The following is a 24,625-nucleotide window of genomic DNA, read 5'->3' on the forward strand; positions in this document are numbered from 1 at the left end:
AATCGTCATAATTAGTTTCTAGAAAGGCACGAGTGTCTACAGAAAATTTTAATATCTACATACGATACGCTTTTTAGCGATATTTAGGAGAGCTTGTTGTTTATCTACTTCTTACTTATGTTGCTGTTTTTTTATCATATTTTCTGTATTTTTTGTTGTTTCTGTATTTTTTTTTTCTTCTATTGATGTGTGCAATGAGGATTATTTGTATTATACCTGTTTTAACGAGTAGGTATTATGCATAGGGTCACTTGTCGAACATTGAAACAATCGTACACAGTGAAACTTTGCGATATCTCGGAAACTAGGTGTTATCAGCTAGTGCCGTCTGTCAAGCAAGGGCAGGCTCAGGGACCCCCAGCACCTCCCCAATATGCGAGCGCGCCTCGGAGAAGGAGCACGTTGCTACGAGCGTTATTGTCAATTCGTGCGACAAAAGTAATATTTTTCATTTATGTTTCGCAATTTTTTACCAAGATATAGAGTCTAGTTAGGCGTTATTTAATTTTTTGTTGTGTTCTATGTGTATTAAAGTTACTTTGGAGCTAAATATTTTTAAATTTCTTTCACTCTTTGGTGCAGTTTTTTTTAATTGATTCAAAAAACACCCCCTAGTCTCACAATGAAACATTTTTATGTAGTAAACAATGAAACATGATGTTCACTGAACACCAGTATTAGTACACAATGAAACAAACTCATTATTTTTTTAATTAATTAAAGACTATGTCCGAAATTTGTGAAACTAAAATACCATGAAAATTGATAATAATTTGTCTATCATATGACAAAATATAAGATACTTAACTTTAGAAATGGCTGAGATAGGATAGTTTATATGTTGAATGTTTCATTGATGGCAAGTTTAAGGTTACATGTCTAACATTGAAACAGTCGTTTATAAACACTATGTTGCAAGAAAGTGTATGATATCGAGCATGGAGATGCTTAAAACCCTCCCGCGTCCACCTAGTTGGCAATCATGCTCCGTGGACATAAAAGGCGCCTTTCTCGCAGCATGCCGTAAGTGCCGACCAGATTTTCGATTCACAATGAAACTTAGGTGTGCGTACAATGAAACAAGTCTTTCGCTTTTAGATATTTCAGCAATCTTATAACGATTCCATATTTCGGAAACCTTTTAAATAACAAATTTCAGCCTACCACTATTTTCTCCTTCCCTTTCTCATTAATTGATTGAAAGGATGTATGTATTAATGTAACTTATTTATTACAACGTTTCAATGTTTATTAAGGATGTTTCAGGGTAGACTATATATATTACATCTGTTTCACTGTAAAAATTAGAGTGTTTCATTGAAAATATGCACAAGGACACAATGAAACAAAACTCATTTTTCAAAAAAAGGTTTACAATACAGAAACTGTTAAAGATAAGTAGAAACCTTGAATGCCATACGATAGCCAACTAAATTGTTTATCTTCATGCGAAATGTCACACTCGTAACTTTAAAAACACCAGAGATAGAAAGGCTTGAACTTTTAGTGTTTCATTGATCAACAACTAACCCTAAACATATCAAACGTTTCCTATAGTTTGATTTGTACCTATACTTATCATAATGAAACAGTGTTACGAAATTTTCTATAAAATGATTGTAACATAATACCTACATTCGGACAAGAAAGGGTTTAAAACTAGTTATTCAGCCACGCTGTTTTTACTTACATAACGCATAACAATGGCTTTTAAGTTAACAATGAAGTTTACGTAAGTAACGTTACATTCTTTTGATTGATTCATGGAAAAATCACCTTCAATAATATCTTGCATAACGAAGAGAGCGCAAGCATGTAATTTTTTTTTTGTAAAAAAGTTATGATACAAGCTTAAATTTTATCGCTGACTGTACTTTTCTTTCAACAGGCGACTATGGCATCATATATCAGACTATTCGGCATTAGATCAGTTCGATAGTACCATACCATACCTAATACAAACATATTGCAAACATTGAGAGTAAATAGTTAATAAGTTACAATACATTAAAAAAACTTGTCTATAAAATAAAACTAAATCAAAACTAAAACGAATACTTACTAATTAAAATAAATCTAAGAAATTGGGCCCCTTTGGCATGGTGCCGAGGATGCTGGCAGCATTTCCCCGCTGTATCGCGATGCTAATACGTTGTGCGAGAAAGCTGCCAGCTCTTCGGTCGCCAGTGAAGTCGATCAGTCATTGCAAGTTAAATAAAAGCTTGTAAAAAAGAGACTGCCAGATATTTTGCAGGTTGTATACCTTTAGAGAGAATGTAGAGTTAAGTGAAAATTAAGCGTTAATTGAGCGTTTTATACGTAAAAGCGGCGCGCCCTGCTCACGCCCCGCCCCGAAAACGCGCCTGTGTGACGGAACCTTTAAAGTGAGTTGAGTTGGTGTTGCAATTAGTGTAGAATTGATATTGTGTGCGACGACCTTTAAAAGTTATAGCGTTTCGCATTAAGTCGACTAGTACACGCAATGACCTTGAACAATAAACGAAATGTATTCTATTTGTTGCAGACCGTCCCCCCGGCCCCCGCGGAGATGCAGGCACGGCACAGCTACTGGTGGCATCTGCTCATAGACCTGCCCATACTGCTGCTTGGTAAGTCGATCTCTTCTTCTTATCCTAAGAGCTGGATAAAGATAAGATAAAGATAAAAGATAGTTTATTCAAGTAGGCATAATTACAATGCGCTTTTATGAACGTCAAATAAAGCTACACCGGCTCCAACCCTACACCTCTGCCCCTGCTACGGTAGTACGTTACTATTAGTTATTCTGTGCCCCTGCCCCGAGAAGATTTAAATCCCCCCTCAATTGGACCCGTTTCTCAAAAGCTTGTAACTTGTAATGGCTCCTATACACGATGGGCCAACGCCGGCCACTCCAAGGGATGCAGCCATGCGGTAGAATGAGATAGCAATATCACTTGCTTCCTCTAACGCATAAATGCGTCCCTTGGAATGGCCGGCGTTGGCCCATCGTGTAGAGGAGCCATAATACAAGCGGATGCCACTTTTTGACAGCTTTTGTTAGAAAGGGACTTCCACTTGTATCACAAGTTACAAGCTTTTGAGATACGGACCCCTCTTATCGGCTCTTGTTGGTAAGTCTGTTATAATATATTTTAGTCTACGTCTACGCTAAGTTTGCACGCCAAATGCTAGTTGTACGGCCAGCGCATGCGCGGTTGTCGGAGAGCGTACATTTATTTTCGAGGCATCTTGCCGCACAAGGGTATTTATAAGGAGTTATATCGAAGATTATATACTTAATTAATTAACACAAATTTACGAGTACTTACGTAACTTAAGGTTTTATTATATCAATCCGATTGGAACAACTTGGTGCGCTGTTCAAGATCCCATTCAAAGATAGACATAACGCAAAAGCGAACGTTCGTCACGCTATCGAATGAAATTTAGGTACACTAGGGGTTCAGAACTAAAAAATCGGACAAAATTGTAACCGGCCCAACTTATATTGGCCATTAATTTCAAGTTTACATATTTACAACGCCCTTATCTTTTATTTACATAAGCTCAATTAATGCACAGTCAAAGACGACGACGTAATGTGTGTTGTATAACCAATAAAATTATAATACAATGGTACAACAAAAAACTAGTTGACAAGAGGGGTCGTTGACCTGTTTAGAATATTTTATGTCGAGCACACGTCATCGTAAGATTGTAATTCATTAGTGACCCTGATGATCTAAGTCGAACTACGTGGCGATTCGATATCGAATCCAGTCGAGCTGAATCGACAATCAAAACATTGCACAGTAGTCAACCTTTCACTTTAGGATGCAATAGGGTCAGCCATCAGGGTTTTTGAAAATCCGCAGCGCTTTTTTAGATCATATTACGGTTTTCAAAAGTAAGAGTATGAATAGCAATCTTGAGGCCTTTCTCTAGTAACTTAATCGATTGGAACCCTGATTTCTTGATTTATGCTCTATATAGGAAAAACTCATAAACATCGATCTAAAGTTTAAGCTTAAAAATTTGTAACATTTTGTCATTTTACTGGGATATGAGTTAACCGCGACTAATACGACCAGTCAAACCTGTGTCGAAACGTCGGTAAATAAAGGTAGGTAACAAAATAAATTCGCGATAGACCCTGTTGTAGATGTGACTTAATATGTGTTCAAAACGCGAAAGTTTTAAATGTCATAAATAAGTTTAAATATCTAACAAATTATACAATCAATCGACAACAGTTTCATTATGTTCAATAACGAATCGACACTCATATCAATTACATCTATTACGTTCAAGATAAACCAGATAGATAACATTAGACTATGTCATCCCTTGTGCTTTGAGACAGTCGCGCACAAAAGTACTAGCGATGATTTAAATATACCATGTGTGGCCTGTAACAGGAGCAATAAATTTAACTGTAGACTGTACGTCTCAAACTGACCAATATTAGTTGAGCAACTTGTAAAAATAACTTTTGTTTTAATTTTTAACACATTTTAAAGTTTACTCTAAGGCTAATTTTATTTATTTTATTTATTTTATTTATTTTATTTATTTTATTTATTTTATTTATTTTATTTATTTTATTTATTTTATTTATTTTATTTATTTATTATTTTTTTTAATTTTACTAATTTTGTTTATTTTATTTATTAAACGTAACCTAACCATTGTTCATTAATTTTTGTCATAAGCATTTATTTATTTAATTTTATTGTTAAACATTTTTTTACTCTATTAAACATTTAGAAGACCTGACGTATTTTCCTTTATATAGTTAAATGTTCCCAAGTTTTAATGTAGGCATTCTGGGTTTCTGGCTTATATTTATATAGCTTGCACTTTTATACTACATACATTACTACTTAATTCCTTTTACTCTTTCGGGTTTAAAAAAATCCCGTGAATTGGAGAAGAAAGTTTTGTTGGAATGTAAAAAGCATACTAAGTCTCAAGTCTCAGAGTTGGACTAAAAATAACTTGAATAAGAAGAAGAATAAGAACATACATTTTATTCTTATTCCAATCGATTTGAATAAGAATAATTCTTACACTCGTTATTTTAGAATAAAATAAAAGTTAATAAATCATGTCACTTTTATTTTATTAAATGAAAAATAAAAAACGGAATATTTATTCCAGGTGTAGGATTATTCTAAATAACGTTTTATTCAATTAGAATGTTATTCTGAATTAAGTTAACTTTTGTAGTACAATGTATATAGATAGTAAAATGAATGTTCGGTATTAAAACTTTCTCCGTTTAGTTATATTGATTTTCTATATTTAAAACATTGACATATTAAAAGAGTGTGACTTTTCTATTTAGATTTGCACCAAAAACATGTATTCTTTATTAATAAACAAGAAACAACGATGAGACGTGTTTAAATATACAATACATAATTACATAATACATAATCCACTTCAATGAATTTCACCCCTCTTTTCAATGGTCGGATTGATTTGAATTTTTTTTTGCGTAAAAGATTTTATTGTGATAGATAGGTACATTTTTTGAAGCCTTCGAAACGGTGATGATAATTTTATAATGAAGCTACATATAAAGTAAACTGCGAAATTATAATTATGATGGTTCAATATATATTTCTTTGCATATTAAGTATGTATTTTGTTTATTATTCCTATCAGCCTTGAGGTCATACGTATGCTATCTCTTTCACACCTACGGAATGTGAATGAGATAGTAAATTACTGCAGGTAAGAAAAGAGTCCTACGCTTATCACTAGATTTGCAGAAAGTTGCAGGCGTGTTTCCACTTGAGACCGTCATTTATTACTCATTGGCATTACTCATTAATAGGATTAAGTCGTGGCGTGGTGAATTCTTTGTCAGCATTTGCTAAACACGTGCGGCAAGCGTTGTGTCAAACGATATTAATATCTGATAATTTCCGTCTAAATAATAAATGCAAATTTTAAATATCAGAAGAATATCATCATATCGTGGGAAACGACAGGTTAAAAGAAATACGGGTATCGTCCAATACCAAGACTATGCGGCAGTAAATTAAATTTGTAAGATTTTATTGCATAAAATCAGGTATAAATTAGACAAGAAACATAGTAGTTTCTTGTCTAATTTACTTCTATCTATACGTAACGCCTATACGGCACCCAGACTGCATGTTTAATCCAGGAATATTATTTAGAATATAAAATCATGATCTGGGGGCACGGCAGTGCCCCCGCCAAGTCGAGCGCGAAGCAAACACTGCCGTACCATCCTTTACTGGAACCATTTCGCCGCATTTTCAGGCCCCTATTTGAGAACCTCTGGATAAGACCAGAACGCAGAAATTTTCGTCATCCAGTAAGCTATAATCACTAGTGATGGGTAGGACATCAATTTAAAATGAGTTTGTATGAGTACCTCATTTTCTAAAATGAGGTGTTAAAATGTCTTACTTCAAATGAGGTGAGGTACTAGCATATTTTCAGCGTCGACTATTCCATTAATTCCAACGGCGATAAAAATATTTAATACATATTTATACATATTTATGTATTCATAACTTCCTTTATAAATAAATAAATAGTAACATTTAATTGGAGTGCAATTCTGGAGATTAAGAATAGAACTTTTAGGAGAAAGATAATTTTAGAATCAAGTAAAATGAATAGAGGAGTGAAGTAAGACACTTTTGCGGTACGAAGTACTGCGACAAATTAACAAAATGAGTGGTACAAATGAGGTGCCTCACGAGTGAGCGACTCAACACTAATAATCACATACTTAAAATCCAATTTCAAGTCTGTAGGTCATTTAGTTCCGAAGTTAAGCGAAAGCAAAGTTTCGCATTTATGACACTCATTCACTCATGATCATCAGAATAGAACTAGTACTTCCCATAAACTCAGAGAGCTGAAATTTGGTACAGAGTTAGGGTTTAATGGCCACATAAAGGGTACACCTAAAAATATTGCAATATCACTCACGTTTTAAAGATCTAAGAACTGCATAAGGTAAGTTTGTAATCCCATATAAATATATGATATTACAAAGTTACTGTTGCAGTTCATAAATGAAGATATATTTAGTTATGATATGTGTATACATAGTATGGGTATGAGTACCCGAAAAGAAGGACTGCCTACAAAAAGAGATGAGATCCCTTAAAAAACATTACATGTAAAAAGGTGCAAGTCTCGCAACGCTTTTACTACAAAAAAGTTTTGAGATGTAATGTGAAACCATTAAACCAAGTTGGTTATTTCAATCAGTGCCAGGGGGTATTAAAACCGTATCAATAGGATATCTTTAATTTGTAATACATATAATGACTTGGCAATCGCACATAATGCTTTACTCATACCGTACTCGTAAATATGTGTAATGCTCAAACTGCAATCAGCGCTAGCGTTATGTTCAATTAGAATTATTTTTAATAGGTGACGATGATCCTTTTGCCATTATGCAGCCGTGCGATGGCCAAGTCATTATACGTATTACAAATTAAAGATATCTTATTGATACGGTTTTAACACCCCCTGGCACTGATTAAAATAACCGACTTGGTTTCACATTACATCTCAAAACTTTTTTGTAGTAAAAGCGTTGCGATACTTGCACCTTTTTACAAGTAATGTTTTTGATGGGATTACATTTATTTGATTAAGAATTATTCTTATTCAATTTTTTCACATACGAATTATTTCCGATCAAAATTATTTAAATAATTTTGACGGGAATAAAATCAACATGATTTTATTCTTAGGAATTCTTATTTAAATAATGATTTTATTCTTGAATGACCAACACTGCTTACTAAGTATGTATGTATCTATTTAATTTAATCAAAACTATTTCACCTATCAATGTTATAGATACCCAATAAATATAATGAATTCTGGTATTAATGAAAGATTTGAAGTATTAAAATAAGTTTATTTATCACTGCTATAGATATATATTTTCTAATCGCTGCATTAAGCGGTACAAGGTAAATTACGACTTTTAGCTCATACAACTCACCGCATATGAAAACATTTTAAACTAAAGTCTATTTTTTTATTCGGTAGACTAAAATGACATTTCATAGTATGAATGAACATCATGTGTCATTTCATTTCATACTGTGAAATGTCATTTTAGTCTACCGGATAAAGAATAAACTTTAATTGCTTATTATAAAATAAGCTCATAATAACTAGTACATATGTCATTTGTTAACAATGGTAAAATATCTACCACAATCCACTAGCGCATGTATCTTTATCACAAAGTGATTTTTTTTAATCACTCTATCTCTAATCTCTGGAATCTAAAGATAAATTATACCTAACTATGTACCAGTAAAATTACTAGTTAGATAAAAAAATTTCTTTAAATCAGTCTTTAATCTGTAGGTACATACCAAGTGTGAACCCGAAAATAAAAATAATAATCTAAGTAGCATAAAATATAACTAAATAATAGCAGATATTACTAGGATAGGATGTTGTTTACTTGCAACCCCTTTTCTAAACATTTCTAAACTAGAATTGCTCCGAAATGAACAAAAACAATAGGAACACACAGGTATAAAGATAAACAAAGGAATAACCACGCAGCGGCTGTCGCTCCAAAATAATACTGTAATCGCTCACTTAGGTTTTCAATTTTAGCTTAAGGACTCAAAGTGCAATATTGTTTGAATTGACAATAAGCGAAGTTACCGGCAAAAAAACTTGTTTGTGCTGGAGGCTTCATAGACCGCCCATGCCAACCACGGTTATTCAATAATAAGTTGTATTTAAGTCTGCGTAAAGATTACAATCGTTTGAACTGGTTCAAAACCTTATTATGAGGTAACAGAATCGACTGGGTTTTTATTTCGGTTACCGGTAACAGGGGTTAACTCGATCTGATACGGTTACCGAATCAAAGTGTTACCTTATCAGACGGTTACCGTTATGGTAGGGTTTTTATAACCACTTCTAAAATAACCCTATGAAAAACCCCGGTTAAGGTAACCGGTTCCGGTCCCTGAAATAGGTACACCTATTATTTTTCTACACGGGTACTGTCCAAAGTTGTCCGGGTCCAGAGATACTCGTTAACACTTGTGTGCCCGACGGTCCGTGTCGCATGTCATGCGGTGTCACGACAGGTGTCAAGTGTCGACCACCCATGGTGACATGACATTGGGTAAACAACGCCTTATATGACTGCCATATTAGCTTTGTCCTTAGAAGTATGTAAACACACGTAGATGACACTGCTGCACTTTATTTTTTCTTTGCATCTTAGATTTTTAATAAAAATAACACTCAACTTTTTTCTTAACCCAATTAAAAAAAAAAAAATCTTATCTATCTATCTTTTTTTATCATTTTTCGATACCAATATTGTCAATTAGCCACTACAAACACAAAAAAAATGTGGCGTTATAAAGGACTCTTTAGTCCTTAGTGTTACTATTAACAAGTGGGTTAATACACTTAATACATCATGTACAATCAAATATAAATTTTAAATATTATATGTACAATCAAGCTGCAAAAGTGCATAAGTAGGTACTATTACCCACTTTATCAACGAATTCTATTCATGAACTAGGCTAGCACTTTTGCAGCTAGCTGTACCTACATGATGTTCAGTAGTTCGCATTCACTCCGTTCATTGGAAAGCCTAATTTGAAACCTAACTAAGCAGAAGAATTCAAACAATAAACCCTACATAAGTACTTAGTAAAAGAGGCGTTATGTCTCTCTCTTGTGTAGATAGACGAAGCTGTTATCATCTGTTAAAATCGATATGTAAAGAGTCCTTATGATTATTTAAACTCATGGTTCATAAAGTTTGTTTTTTCTATTCCTTCTCACGAACCTATTCAAACAATGCAGGTAAAGTATTTGTTTAGGTATCGTTCATTTATCTGAATGTTAATAGCTTTTCACGCTTTTAGTTTGCCACTAAACAAAATAATATGTTTTTGAAGTGAAGCGGCGCTGTGCACTTTTTGGGTTGGGGAAAAAATGTTTAACTCGCGACAGGTCACGTGACCGTAAGACGGACACGTGACCTGATCTAAAAACTGTTACGTCTGTTACAATGTCATTGAGTTTTCACTTCCGCCGGCACTCCCGGAGTGCAATCCGTTGTTTTTATTTACGTGACACGTTCTCTTCTCACCATATTTGCGTCCACTGCTGAGCATATGCCTCTTTCATGGATTTCCATGTTGTTCTGCACGCGGCGGTTCTATGCCAGGTCGGCCCTGCCGTCTTTCTAATGTCGTCCGACCATCTGGCTCGTGGTTTTTCGTCTCCTCGGAACGGGTGAAATGTTAGGTGAACGTAACGTGAGTTACAAAATAGAATTCCAGTGTTTTGATAAACGAATTCCGATCCGTAATACCTACACTCAACATCAACTAAAACGGGTGAATTTCCATACAAAAACCCTCATAGCTCTCAAGTATCTAATAGGTACATTATAAATGGAGTGCTACAATTCAAAAGCAAAACAAAGTCATTACCATTAGTAATCATTATCGCTAATTAGGACCGCACACGAACAGCTTTAAATTACATCGGCTATCAGAATGCTGGCTTTGAGATCGGCCATGCCTTCTAAGAGGCATATCGTATTCCCATCGTTGACTAAGCATATCGCCTCAATCGTTTACTTTGGCTCACAATGTATAAGTACCATGTCTACTAACCAATCTGGGGGCACGGCTGTGCCCCCGCCAAGTCGAGTAGAACTTAACAAAAACATTACTGTGGTAATCCGAGAAATAATACTAACATGGTAGTCAATCAGTGCTTACCCGTTATACTTAATTGCTTATTTTTTCATTTTTAATTAATGTTCCTTTTCTCTCACCGCGAAAATTAATACGCAAATAAATATAACGTAACAAACCATCACTAATAATACAAAATTTGTGTTCGAATTGAGCAAGTAAAATTTTTACGAACTTAGTACAAAACGTATAGGTATAGGTACTCGACTCGCTCTATTTTCTTTGTATAGTCGCCATCAGATATATCGGAGCAGCCAAGGTGTTCACAATATCTAAACACGCACTAACGCCCTGACAATAGAGGCGTGTTCAGATATTTGTAAGCGCCTTAGCCGCTCCGTTAAATCTGATGGCGACTGTATGACAATTATTAGCGACGAATATATAGGTACCAGAACCAGACGTAAAAGTAGACAGATGTTTCGTTATTGCTCATGCCAAGTTTCATTTCAGCAAGACGTTTTTAAATGAGAGCGTAGCTTGGATTGTATGGTGGCGGCTAGTTCTTGTGACTCTTCTGAGAAACTTGCGCACTTGATCCACTCAGTCACTCACTTGAACGCATAATCATCGTTAGCAATTAGGCCTGGATATTGCATGTGCTCAGGCACTTCTAATTACATTACTTATCAGAATGCCAGCTTTGAGATCGGGCGCCATGCCTTCTACGAATTATTAGGGTTCCGTACCCAAAGGGTAAAAACGAGACTCTATTACTAAGACTCCACTGTCCGTCTATCTGTCCGTCTGTCACCAGGCTGTCTCTCATGAACCGCGATAGCTAGACAGTTGAAATTTTCACTGATGATTTATTCCTGTTGCCGCTATAACAGCAAATACTAAAAAGTACGGAACCCTCGGTGAGCGAGTCCGACTCGCACTTGGGCGGTTTTTATTACGATATATCTACATCGGGGTTTTCGGTGCGCGAATGTTTGACATTAGTCAAAGAGTAGGTATAACTACCTATATTTACTTATTTAAACTTCCGGACATACGAAAGCATTTTTGGCCAAGCTGAAACCGAAATGTTCTTCTCCTTCGCTTCGCTATAACGCTCGGTCTGTATAAATACATGTGCTAGAGCTAGAACATAGTAAGTTCGAATTTTGACTAATTTGTATTATTTTCTGAGACGACCATAAAAATTGCTTGTAAAACTGTCAGCTAAGTGCACAGCTGCATGGAAATGTTTATAAACTCGCTTCGTTTCCCAAAGGAAACTCACTGACTTCAATAGATGTTATGTATACATGTTATTGACACCGACCGTTTCTCGGTCCTCTGCATGTTTACTCGAGGTAATAATCACTACAAAACAATGGAGTATTAACCAAGTTTCACAATCGTTTTACGAACGCTAGAAATAATGAAAAATTACAATCATGAACAGACATAAATCAGAACTAAACTAAATAACATAAAATAATTAAAATATTGTACTAAACTAACAGTTAACCGGTACTTAAATCTCAAACCATAGTAAGAATTTCACAAGACAACGGTAAGTAATATTTTAGTAGCTCCAGGCGATTTAGTATTATTTTCCTGATTTGTGAAATACTGATTTATACTAACTGATGGTTAAAGTTGAATTGTTTAAATACTTAAATATTATAAGGTCAATTTATTAACTTACACCCCTTTTTTTAAAATTATGTAATACATATCAAATAGATACTACGATCTGCAAAGCTTTTGACGAATTTTACTATTTTCTTTTGTAGGTGTACTCATTTCTACTGGTCTTGTAACCTTTAAACTTTCTGAAACAACTTTAAATTTAAACATCAAATTAAACAAATTTAAATGACCTTTAACATTTGAACGTTTCGCAAATAAATTGCGAATTGTATACACTCCTTTGTGTCCCTACGGATTATTTATGTAGGTAATAAATTGTATTACAGAACACTTGGCATTCTCTATGCATAAAATACCTGCAAACGTGTCCAGTTTTATTAAATTAGCGTTCCAGTGCATCTGACCTCATTTTAAAACTATTTTTCCGTCCAAAAACAAACACTTACACTCTATTCTATTACCATAACGTTGAGAATCGAATGTGTTTTAGTTTTCAAAGTGAATGACAGTTGTCGGTTGCGTTTCGTTTCACGCAGGTAATTAGCAGAGGCCATTGCACATAGATACTACCTCTACTGTTGTCTATGGAGTGATGAACTCAATTTGATATAGGACATGTGTTTTGGTGAATGATTTTAGGTTACACCATTTATAGGCAGACATAATTTCATGTAGTTATCGATGTATGTACAGGGGAGATGGTCCTCTTACCATTGGTTTGCAATCCATCTAGGAGAAGGATACTCCAAAATAAAACCCGGAATGGAGATTCCGTAAGGCGCGAGAAGGGTCCAACCTGAAATAAGCGGCAGATTCCTGCAGCTGACCTGTCTCCACACGTATTGGCTCCCCTTCCTGTGGGATAAGACAGTGAAGCCGAGAGGGTAACGCAGGGGGGGCATCCCTGCGTTTCCTTAATTGCGTCCCAGGCGGTGTAATGTCTTACACCATAAATCGTCTGCAATAGATGCTAAGGCCGATGATGATGATGACAGTTCTGCATGCCCACTTTATGAATAAACTCCACTCATACAGTGCATACGCATGACTAGACAGCCGTAGAGGCATTCTCCAAAAATGTCTATTGTGCGGGGGCGTGATGCGTATAGCCTTATAGTATAGTTGTAGCTTTCGCTCTAATGTGTATTTCATGATGCGCATACATGCTTTGACCGCTCGATTTTGTGTATTTCGTTCAGTACTATCTCCACTACTAGGGATTTAAATTCTACTAATAGAATTGAAAACGAGTAGTCAATACCACAACATTTCCAATTTCTATCACTCGTATTTCAAAAAGCGGCCAAGTGCGAGTCGGACTCGCCCATGAAGGGTTCCGTATTTAGGGGATTTATGATGTATTAAAAAAAAACTACTTACTAGATCTCGTTCAAACCAATTTTCGGTGGAAGTTTGCATGGTAATGTACCTACATCATATATTTTTTTTAGTTTTATCATTCTCTTATTTTAGAAGTTACAGGGGGGGGGACACACATTTTACCACTTTGGAAGTGTCTCTCGCGCAAACTATTCATTTTAGAAAAAAAATATTAGAAACCTCAATATTATTTTTGAAGACCTATCCATAGATACCCCACACGTATGGGTTTGATGAAAAAAAAATTTTTGAGTTTCAGTTCTAAGTATGGGGAATCCCCAAAATTTATTGTTTTTTTTCTATTTTTGTGTGAAAATCTTAATGCGGTTCACAGAATACATCTACTTACCAAGTTTCAAGAGTATAGTTCTTATAGTTTCGGAGAAAAGTGGCTGTGACATACGGAAAAGTGGCTGTGACATACGGACAGACAGACGGACAGACAGACAGACAGACATGACGAATACATAAGGGTTCCGTTTTTTGCCATTTGGCTACGGAACCCTAAAAATTAGCATTTCGCCGTTTTCCACCGTTTTTCAAGTGACGAAATCGAGCGATCGAAATTCAAAAATCGGCCCCCTGTACTGAAAATAATTATTTCATGTAAGTAAGTAATAAATGTTATCTGCTTTGTGTGCCTAATAAATAAAATAAAGGTTGAATTCACCATGTAACTTCTGGCATTACTCTCATTTCTGAATCTACATAATTTCAGCAAATCAAATGTGAATGAACTCAAGAGCACTGAACTGCAATTTAGTCCGAATTCATTGTTGTTCTCGTATATGGAAATAAACGAACATTTGGCCTAGTGTCAAAAATTATGGAATTAATTTTCCATCATATTTTAGACGATCAACAGAATAACCTAAATTTTCGGTATCGACTTGGGTCGTCCCATTCGTTTTTCGTTAAGTTCTTAAATTAGTCCTATTCTGCTTTCGTCACTCATTCTACATTGAAAGCCACTGACGATTGTGACGAATGTAGAATGCGTGACGAAAGCAGAATAGGACTAATTTAAGAACTTGACGAAAAACGAATGGGACGACCCAAGACGATACCAAATTGTCTTAATGTTTTCATAATTTATACGATCAACGGAACAATATGGATTAGATAGATAGAATACTCTTTATTGGCACACCTCAGTAAAGAGATACAAAAGAAAAGAACAATTGATTAAATGTAGAGGCGATCTTATCGCTAAAGAGCGAATAATAATAATATAATAACCTAAGGTTTCTTAAAGTTCTCAAAATAACTTAGTGGTTCTCAATTTCAAAGTTAGCATCGTCACCACTTAAATAGTTGGCAGTCCTCAACTGTGAGTTTCTCCAGAAACTTCCTGCCTCGCACAGCTAAACTGTGGAACGAACTGTCGCCTGCGGTATTTCCGGACCGATACTACCTTCAGACCTTCAAGAAAAGAGCATACTTGCAACCCCTCTAGTGCAAGCATACGGCCCACCTGATAGGTAAGCAGCCACCGTAGCCTATGGACGCATGCAACTCCAGAAATTCGTTTGCCTCCTATATCATAAAATATCGACGAATCTCACCGAAGGTTTTCTGTCACGTTATTTTCTGGACGTTGACAGTCTTTAATACTTATTCTATATTTTCTGTAATAACGCAGTTTTTGCTCGAACCCAGACTTTCCTCGCAACATTTTGCGGTTATCATTCCTACAATTCACGTGCACAATCTTTGCTTTCCCCACTTAATGCAATTTCTGCAACTGCACTTCGATTAGACTGTTTAGTCGCATTCTTGATCTGATTGCCTGCTCAATTACCGGGTGCAATTCTTGATTGCGGCCATTGCGGGCCTATGATGGTTGCGCTTCTATCGTGCAACTTTTCCCGTTAGGAATAACAGCCGGGCTAGCACATGATTGGCGCGACAGTATCTCGCGGCGAGATAGACTACCCGTCCCTCTTTTATTAATATAGTTAGAAAAAGACGGGTAGTCTATCTCGCCGCGAGATACTGTCGCGCCAATCTGTGCTAGGGGTGCAGCTGATACAGCGTATTATTAGTATATTGACATACCTAGGGCGGTGAAGTAAGAAATGACACAATCAGACTACATGTAAGTGTCGACCGAGGCGAAGACGAGCGTCACTTCTATGTATGGTCGCGGCTAGGTTCATGTCTAGTAATTTCACGGAAGATTTATGAAAAAAACTGTTTACACCATAAGCATTTATCCGACAGTTTTTTATTGAAGTTTCCTTGCTAAAACACAACTAATTCATAAAGATGATCTGTTCCGAAGCAGAACTAATGTCTAAAGCGTTTTATCACGAAATGGGGAAATGCGTCTGATAATAAATTATAATCTTTGCTCGAGCAGAAATAGTGTGGTTAGTCTTGGTCTGGTTGTGATGAAATCTATTTAACGTTTATGTTTATCTGTAGCATAGTACGGGTATAAAGTGTAAATTGCAATACCGTGTTAGTAGCAAAGTTAATTTCTTTCATGTAGTATACTAGCGACCCGCTCCGGCATCGCACGGGTAAACAAATTATACATAAACCTCCCTCTTGAATCACTCTACCCATTAAAAAACCGCATAAAAAACCGTTGCGTAGTTTTAAAGATCTAAGCATACATAGGGACAGACAGACAGGGGGAAGCGACTTTGTTTTATACTATGTAGTGATTTACCTGTAATATTTACTGTGACCTTTTTAAATCCCATTCTTAAAATCACTCGTCATGCACGCTTGTGTGTATTCAATTTATCATCACCTTTACGAAATTCATATTAAATTTAGAATCGTGGTTACAAATCGCGGTTACAAAAAATCACTTTTTTTATGAATGTTTATCTGATTTGAATGATTCACGGCTCACGGTTAGTTTACACTAGACTTATATCGACCGGGATATGAACCGTGATTACCTTTTGTTTTATATCGGGAGCTCGAAAACAATACAAAAGGTAATCACGGTTCATATCCCGGTATAAGTTTAATGTTTATCTGCTTCAATTAAGACGTTTATCCCTCGACTTCTCTATTGTCTATGAATCGATTGTGCGTCCAGTTCCGGTCCATTTCCAGCGTTTATCCATAAACATGATGCCATTCCGATAAACTAGGCCATTTGACTGCAGATGCATTTACAGCCGCAATGCAGTGGCGACGTACGGACAAATATACTAGTAGAGTCTGTGCGGAAAGAGAAAAGTCGTGACTCGTGGAATATGTATGTATGTATGTAAACACTTTATTTTACATAAGACAGGTTAAGATACAATTAAAAGAAAGTATACAATGTACAAAGGCGAACTTATCCCTATAAGGGATCTCTTCCAGTCAACCTAACGAATATATGGGAACCAATATGTTTTACGACTCTTCTCTTTCCGCACAGAATCTACAACGAGCGGGCGCGTTGAATTCAACGAGTAGTGAAAATGACGATATAACCATTATAATTGATAAATGATAACAATAAGTGCACCTACAGATCTGCGGCGGTAGCACGATCTCATTTTTATCTCCTATCACCATGCCTGTCACGTTCTAACAAGTTAAGTGCGAAAGTGACAGGCGATAAAATGCAACCATGCTGCCACCATTGACCTGAAATAAGAAAAAAAACAGCTTGGGCGAGATTAGAACTCGCAGCTTCTGGACATCGTAATCTTATGTTTTTTCGAACATGATATAGTTTTTTATAATAAGCTTCACTAAGAAAAGATTTTTTAAATTTCGAAAATTGCTTTAAATAACGTTTTTAACGACCACTAAAGTCTATTTTTTTATTCGGTAGACTGAAATGACAGTTAATAGTATGAAATGTCATTTCATGTTCATACTATTAGCTGTCATTTCAGTCTACCGAATAAAAAAATAGAATTTACGTGAACGAAGTCATATTAATATTATGTCAATACTGTCTGTACTGTCTAGCCATAGTAGAGTAAGAATGCCGATCTGAGTACATTCTGATGCCCAATAGGAAGCCGGCTGTTATGCGCGTGCGCGCATTAGGGCCCCTTGCGCAATACCTTGGTGGGACAATTGCGAGGATTGTCAGGATGACTGACATCTACGCCGGTAAACTAATTTTCACAGGCTAGCATCCATCGGGTCCAAGATAGAGTGGCTTGGAGAGCACTGGTGAAGTGTCTACAATCGTCACGTCCGTCCCTGAGCCATTAGATTATAATATCTGGGAGACCGAGCTTTGCTCGGAAAACATATAAAAACTCAAAAATGCGCGTTTTCCCAGAGATAAGACCTAGCTAGATCGATTTTTCGCCCCCGAAACCCCCATATAGTAAATTTCATCGAAATCGTTAGAGCCGTTTCCGAGATCCCCGAAATATATATATAAATAAATAAACAATAATTGCTCGTTTAACGGTATTCGATTAGATTAGATAATAGTTCTTACGAACAGATACTTATCTCTCAAAGAAAACGCAAATACCTACCGTTTTGGTACCTACACAAAAATACAATGTAGTGACCTTCAACGCGCCGTTCCCCGCACCGCGCGCGCTGTCACAACGCTAGGGTTGCCGACGCTTCTTTCAAATACTTTGGTGTCTTAGTATCTAACTATAAATAATAATTTCGAAAGACTAAGTAATATAAATATTTGTGTTTAGATTATGTGGAATAATAAAAATCGTAGGTTGAGTACAGATAATTTCATAGAAATAACATTACTAAGGAATGCAGAGTGCATAAACAAGATATAAACTCAACAAAAATCACCCATTTATATGCCGTGTCGCAATACGCATCGAAACTTTAATTATTACTAAAAAGTCTACTTAATTGAAGTATGTTAATCTCACCGGATACATACATTAGAATACATTCGTATCCATCTTGTATTTATTTTTATCTAATCTTACTTACACAACCTCTGATCTCGCATATCATGCGAATTTGAACTCTATTACTTTAAAATTAGGTTACGTTTTTAAATGAGAATTATTGAGATACGTGTTTGGATAGGTTATGAGGTAACGTATGCACAAGAAATCAAGACAAATTGGTCGAGTTCATTTGCCTATCGTTTACGGTCTTTATGGTTTTTATTTCCATTAGTCTGTGATTTATGAAGTATTTTTGTTAAGGGCCAGTTTTGCATAGATACGAGTATGTGTCGCTCTGTGGAAAAGAGTGCGTGTGTCATTTACGCCAATTTAATCTCATACTATACTCTAATATAAATGCGACGTTTAGAGTCGGTGCGGAAAGGGAAGAACGTAAGTGCCAAACGGACATGACGAAAAAATAAATTATATGCCATTTGGCTATGGGAACATAAAAACAACTAAAATACGTATCCAAATAAACACATGCTAATAAAAATATATATTTAATATTTTATTGCGGAAGTAAATTTTATTTAAATCGTAAACAGTTCGTAAAAAATATTTATATTTGCAATTTCCTTCTAACTATTGCCTATTGCAAAGTGCGTGGTGGGGATAACGCAAGCGTTGGGATTAGGAGAAATATATGGAAACTTTCATGGGACATCTTCACGCTATTTGACAGGTGTCAACTGTCAAATAACTAATGTGTCCCTTAACCGCCAGAGCGGCGCCACAGGCATGCACCACAGGTCTAGAACTCTTGAATGTCGACGCTTACGCTTAGGACGTGCTTAACTCGAAAGTGGAGGACCCGCGCGAAATCGCCTTTTCATACAAACGTAGTCCTCTTTTTTCCTCTCTGGATATTAAATTAAAATTATTGAAAACATTTTGACACAATTTGTTGTATAACCACAGCTATGCCTCTCCTCTACGTTAGATTTTTTTTTCGCATTTTTAATTATTATAAGAATTAAGAGCATTTAATTCTTATAATAATTAAATTTGTTTGAAATGCTTGAATGAATGTACAAAACACTTTAATATGGATGTAATGTATGGAAGTAGTCACGTGATTTTTCATAGCATCTGTCAACCCGATAATTTTTTATTTTCTTTTGTCGTTTGTTGATAAACGATTGTCACCTTGGCTAGCTCCCTGCACTCTCAAAGAAAAACAATAAGCATTAATGTAAGAGTTACCAACCCTCTGTTCCACACCCCATGCACTCAAGGCTGCTAATGTGCCCAATAGTGTTGAGTCGCTCACTCGTGAGGCACCTCATTTGTACCACTCATTTTGTTAATTTGTCGCAGTACTTCGTACCGCAAATATGTCTTACTTCACTCCTCTATTCATTTTACTTGATTCTAAAATAATCTTTCTCCTAAAAGTTCTATTCTTAACCTCCAGAATTGCACTCCAATTAAATGTTACTATTTATTTATTTATAAAGGAAGTTATGAATACATAAATATGTATATACATTAAATATTTTTGTCGCCGTTGGAATTAATGGAATAGTCGACGCTGAAAATAGGCTAGTACCTCACCTCATTTGAAGTAAGACATTGTAACACCTCATTTTAGAAAATGAGGTACTCATACAAACTCATTTTAAATTGATGTCCTACCCATCACTAGTGCCCAAAGACAAACATTTTGGAAACAAAGCGTTTTACTCGGGAAGGCATTGATTTATTGAGAATATGATGAATTGCTTCTAAATTTGGCTTCTGACGTTCATTTGTCAACTGCATTGTTTTGACTTGTTTCTTTGAATGTTTACTTTTATTTTCCAAAAGGCTAATAATGTGCTTCCCCCTTTAACTTGTAAAACATTGATGCAAGGAAGGCAAATAATTTAACGAAGTTAGGTTTGAACAAGTTTACGAATTTTGGCCAACAAATCTAATGTTTTCTTCTCTTCTCTTTAGTTTGATGTTATCTGAAAGATTGTTCCCACGAATCCCACGTTAGAAATTTTCTGTCCCTATGGTTGAGTGGCAGGAAAACGCATTAAATGAGTAAGTCTAGTATCTGCTGTAATTTTTTAATGTACAACAAAGTTTACATTAAAAAAAAGGAAGTTAGGGCCGTGAGGTTTCTGACGTCCTTTTGGAGTATATTTTTATTTATTTATAATGTACCTACCATGGGTAAAGGTTGGCGGTTGGCGCTTACGACACTCAAATACTAATACAGTGCTACGCGACGTAAGCGCTACGCCAACTGCCGTAAGGTACCTTTACCTGTAAAATGTCACATTTTCGTTTCACGGAATTTCTCATTTTGCATGATCTGACACGCACTTATCATTTTTTCTCTTTTGTGACTAAGTATACCGCGTATTGTACCACCACACCTCAGTCCTAATTTCCAAGCCCTTTTATCAACTACTTAACACTCCCACACATTTTAATATACTTTCTCCATTAACACACACTTACAACCATTTGTTCCATGGTCCACTATTAACTGCCAAGTTGTATAGGTACCTTACTGTAAAGGCATAAGACCCATCTATGGTCAGTTAAGTTACTATCTCTTTTGTCAATTGACAGAAGCCTGTCAAATCTCGCGTCGTAACTGATTTTCACTGTAAAATGCTTTTAAGGGATTAGTGACTGTGTGCAGAAATGATTAAGGTTGGTTTTTAGCTGAATTTGTGTGTTGTTAATTTAATCGAATTTAAACTGTTGTGAGACATACTAACATTGAATAATTTTACGATTTAGACTCACTTGTTTTTGTTTCGGAGAGCCTAGGTCTCCTTTCTCAAGCACTAACAGTGCGAGCAGCGTTCACGACGGCGGTGTATCGCGTACTGCAGCGTGCCGAGAAAACCGGTCCTCCGGTCCATCCGGTTCGGGAGACCTAGGCTCTCCGAAACATGTCGCGCGAGTGACTTAAAACAAGTGAGTCTAAACCGTAAAATTATTCAATGTTGTTAATTTAATTTAATAATTGAGATGTTTGCGATTATATTCTTTCATTTGGTTTGTCAGTTTTGAGTTTTGAGTTCTTTACTGTGACAGGTGTTTATTAAATATTCATCATCATCATCATCATTAGCCACAGCATCTTGACAGATGATTGTTGCAGCGACAGTTTATTAAGAAGAAGAGGTATGTGCGCCGTCAGAGATCGGATGTGCGGCACACCTTTTCCAATGCCTGTAAACTCTGTAAAGTCCATTTATTCAAAAAACATAATAAAGGAAATCTCAATTTGTAATTATGTATAGTAGGTATGTATGTGTTGCGAACGCAACCTTTATATTTGTATAAAATCTCAACACCTATATTCCTAATGCAGTAGCTAAACGCGGCCGTCGGGCTCGGCTAGTATTCGGAAGCTTTTTCTTAAGCACCAATAGGAGCGCTCCACATACTTTGTATCGCGGCCAATTAAAGTCACCTAAATTTAAACCACCTTTTGTACTGATCAAATATTGCAAATGACTCTCTCATCAGCCTTCATACAATAACCACCACTTCTACATTTAACCGTTTTGGCAAGAACCCTTGTAAACCAGTACTTTGGAGAATTATATCAGTTCACTAAGAATTGAAGCTTTTTATTTGAGTCGTCGAGATCCTGACCTGCACGGCGGCTACAGTATGTATTAATAATAATCGTGCGTAGATACCCAAACCAAATGTGTTGTGGGTTTGGGGCATCACCATAAAATATTGCAGTGCCTACCTAAGTGCCTAATAAGATTTATTACGCTACATCTGTAACATTACTAAATCGTTTTTAACTTTCTTCATAATAATGCCACATTAGAATTTACGAATTTAAGTTAATAGAATGTTTATCATTTTTACCGCCCACAAACACCACAGCGGTGGCAGCATGGTTCCATTTTTATCGCCCGTCACTATGCCTGTCACTTTCGCACTTGCCCACTTGTTAGAACGTGACAGGCATGGTGACAGGTGATAAAAATGCGACCGTGATACGGCCACAGGTTAACTTTGACAAATCAACTTCAAACCCACTTTCGTTTGACATCCGAATAAACAAACAAATTAACATAAACACATTAAATCCGTAATTTACGATGAATTAAGTTATAGGTGAGAATTGAACATTACAAACCGGGTCGCAGGGCTAGTTAATATATTATGTTAATATGTAAAGTAAAGGGCTTCTTAATTGTCAAATTAACCGATTTTCTTTGACAGTAACTCTTTGATATACGTACGACAGTAATGTCGTAAACGCCAATGAATTTCATATAAGGCTGGGTCATTTTTCAACACACATACGGTGGTCAAATAGACGTAAGCGCCAATGAACCTTATAACATGTTAAGTCGTTTTAATTCGAAATAAGATGAGATGTAGAATATGGGAGCGGATATTGGCTTAACTGTACTTTGAAATCTTTGAATCTTAGTTTGTTTAAGAAAACTTCGCAATCCGATTTCAAAGAAAGTAAAGAACTAGTTTATAATGATATAGCACTAAGTTTAGTGCAAGTTAGGGGCCACTTTATAAATCACAACTATACAGAGGATACCTAAAACCTTCTTTCTGCATTTATATAAAATGTTACTAATTTAAAACAGTACCTAACTAATCATTAAAATGTGTTAAACTGTTCAGCAGTGAGATCTAGAGTTAAATATTTTTATACTACCTATTGCCTGAAAAGTGCATCGATGACCTATATAATCAATAATTAAACTGATTGCTATGTGTTACGTTAAATATTCAATTGTCAAGTTTCACCGGCACGGTTGCAGGTAAATAATTAAGGACGAGTATACTTTATTCACATTTTACGTATTATTTGGGCTTGCTAATACGTATTATGCACACTTCCGTTATTTTCTTTCATAGCGCATTATACTCTGGGGCGTTGAAAGCGCGAGCAAAACAAATATAGATATAAAAGAATACTGTTGATAGTTTTAACCCATTGTTATGAATTATCAAACAAACTATCATGGGCCCTTTTATTACACAACCGTACGTAACCTGTCATGTAACACAACATGACAGATGCGCGCAATTAACATTAATGAGCTTGATTACGATTTGTAAATTAGAAAATGTATGTTACATAATCTAAGTTTATATTATATTGCTATAAAACATGCACAGGAAGAAAATTCTAGGCAATAAATGTTTATTACAGTTGTAGAACATAGACCAGTGCCTTATTTTGTAACTTTGTAGATAGGCGTTAGTGTTGAATATCTAAAATTTAAGGTTGTGTACGATTTATTTATTTATTTATTACAAGGAGATAAAGTAGAAGCATACAAGTAAAGAACAATGTTGACGGAATATACATAACTATAAAGATTAGACGACCGGTCTGGCCTAGTGGGTACTTGGGTAGTGAGTGACCCTGCCTGTGAAGCCGCGGTCCTGGGTTCGAATCCCAGTAAGGGCATTTATTTGTGTGATGAGCACAGATATTTGTTCCTGAGTCTTGGGTGTTTTCTATGTATTTATGTATTTGTATATTATATACATCGTTGTCTGAGTACCCACAACACAAGCCTTCTTGAGCTTACTGTGGGACTTAGTCAATCTGTGTAAGAATGTCCTATAATATTTATTTATTTATTATGATGTTCCCTTGAGCATATCTCACCGAGAACAGATTGCCAAAACTCTCAAAGATGCACTGTTTTGTTACATTTCTTACTACTGTAAAAGGTTAACAAGGTGCATAAAAATGGCATCCTTTAAAATTCAAAGCGTTAATTGTTCAAAAGGATTTTTTCTTTGGTCGTAGCTAAAAAAACTGAAATTCGTCTATGCCTCTTTCAATTTATTTCGAATATTTCGATACTTGTGTTCAATGTTTTCGACGAGTTATTTATTTATTTATTTAAACGTTATTGCACAAACCTTATTCCGAAAACTCAAACCGGGGATCTGGCAGACCCTGCCGGCGATCGCGGGATGAACTGGACTCCTTTTTAAAGGAGTGGCCAGACATAGCACTGAACAGAGATTTGTGGAGAAATTGGGGGAGGCCTTTGCCCAGCAGTGGGACACGACACGCTCCAAATAATAATAATA

General features: G+C 35.8%; 1 protein-coding gene across 1 annotated transcript in view; it reads left to right on the forward strand.

Annotated features, from left to right (window-relative positions):
• LOC134655085 (phospholipid phosphatase 2-like) overlaps positions 1-24,625 on the forward strand; it is a 100,974-nt gene that overhangs the window by 51,793 nt on the left and 24,556 nt on the right. The window contains exon 2 of the mRNA XM_063510548.1: positions 2,525-2,609. Within this exon, the coding sequence (XP_063366618.1) occupies positions 2,525-2,609 (85 nt within the window). The remainder of the gene's footprint in view (positions 1-2,524; positions 2,610-24,625) is intronic.

Source organism: Cydia amplana, chromosome 16 (genome assembly GCF_948474715.1).
Source record: "Cydia amplana chromosome 16, ilCydAmpl1.1, whole genome shotgun sequence".
Lineage (NCBI taxonomy): Eukaryota > Metazoa > Arthropoda > Insecta > Lepidoptera > Tortricidae > Cydia > Cydia amplana.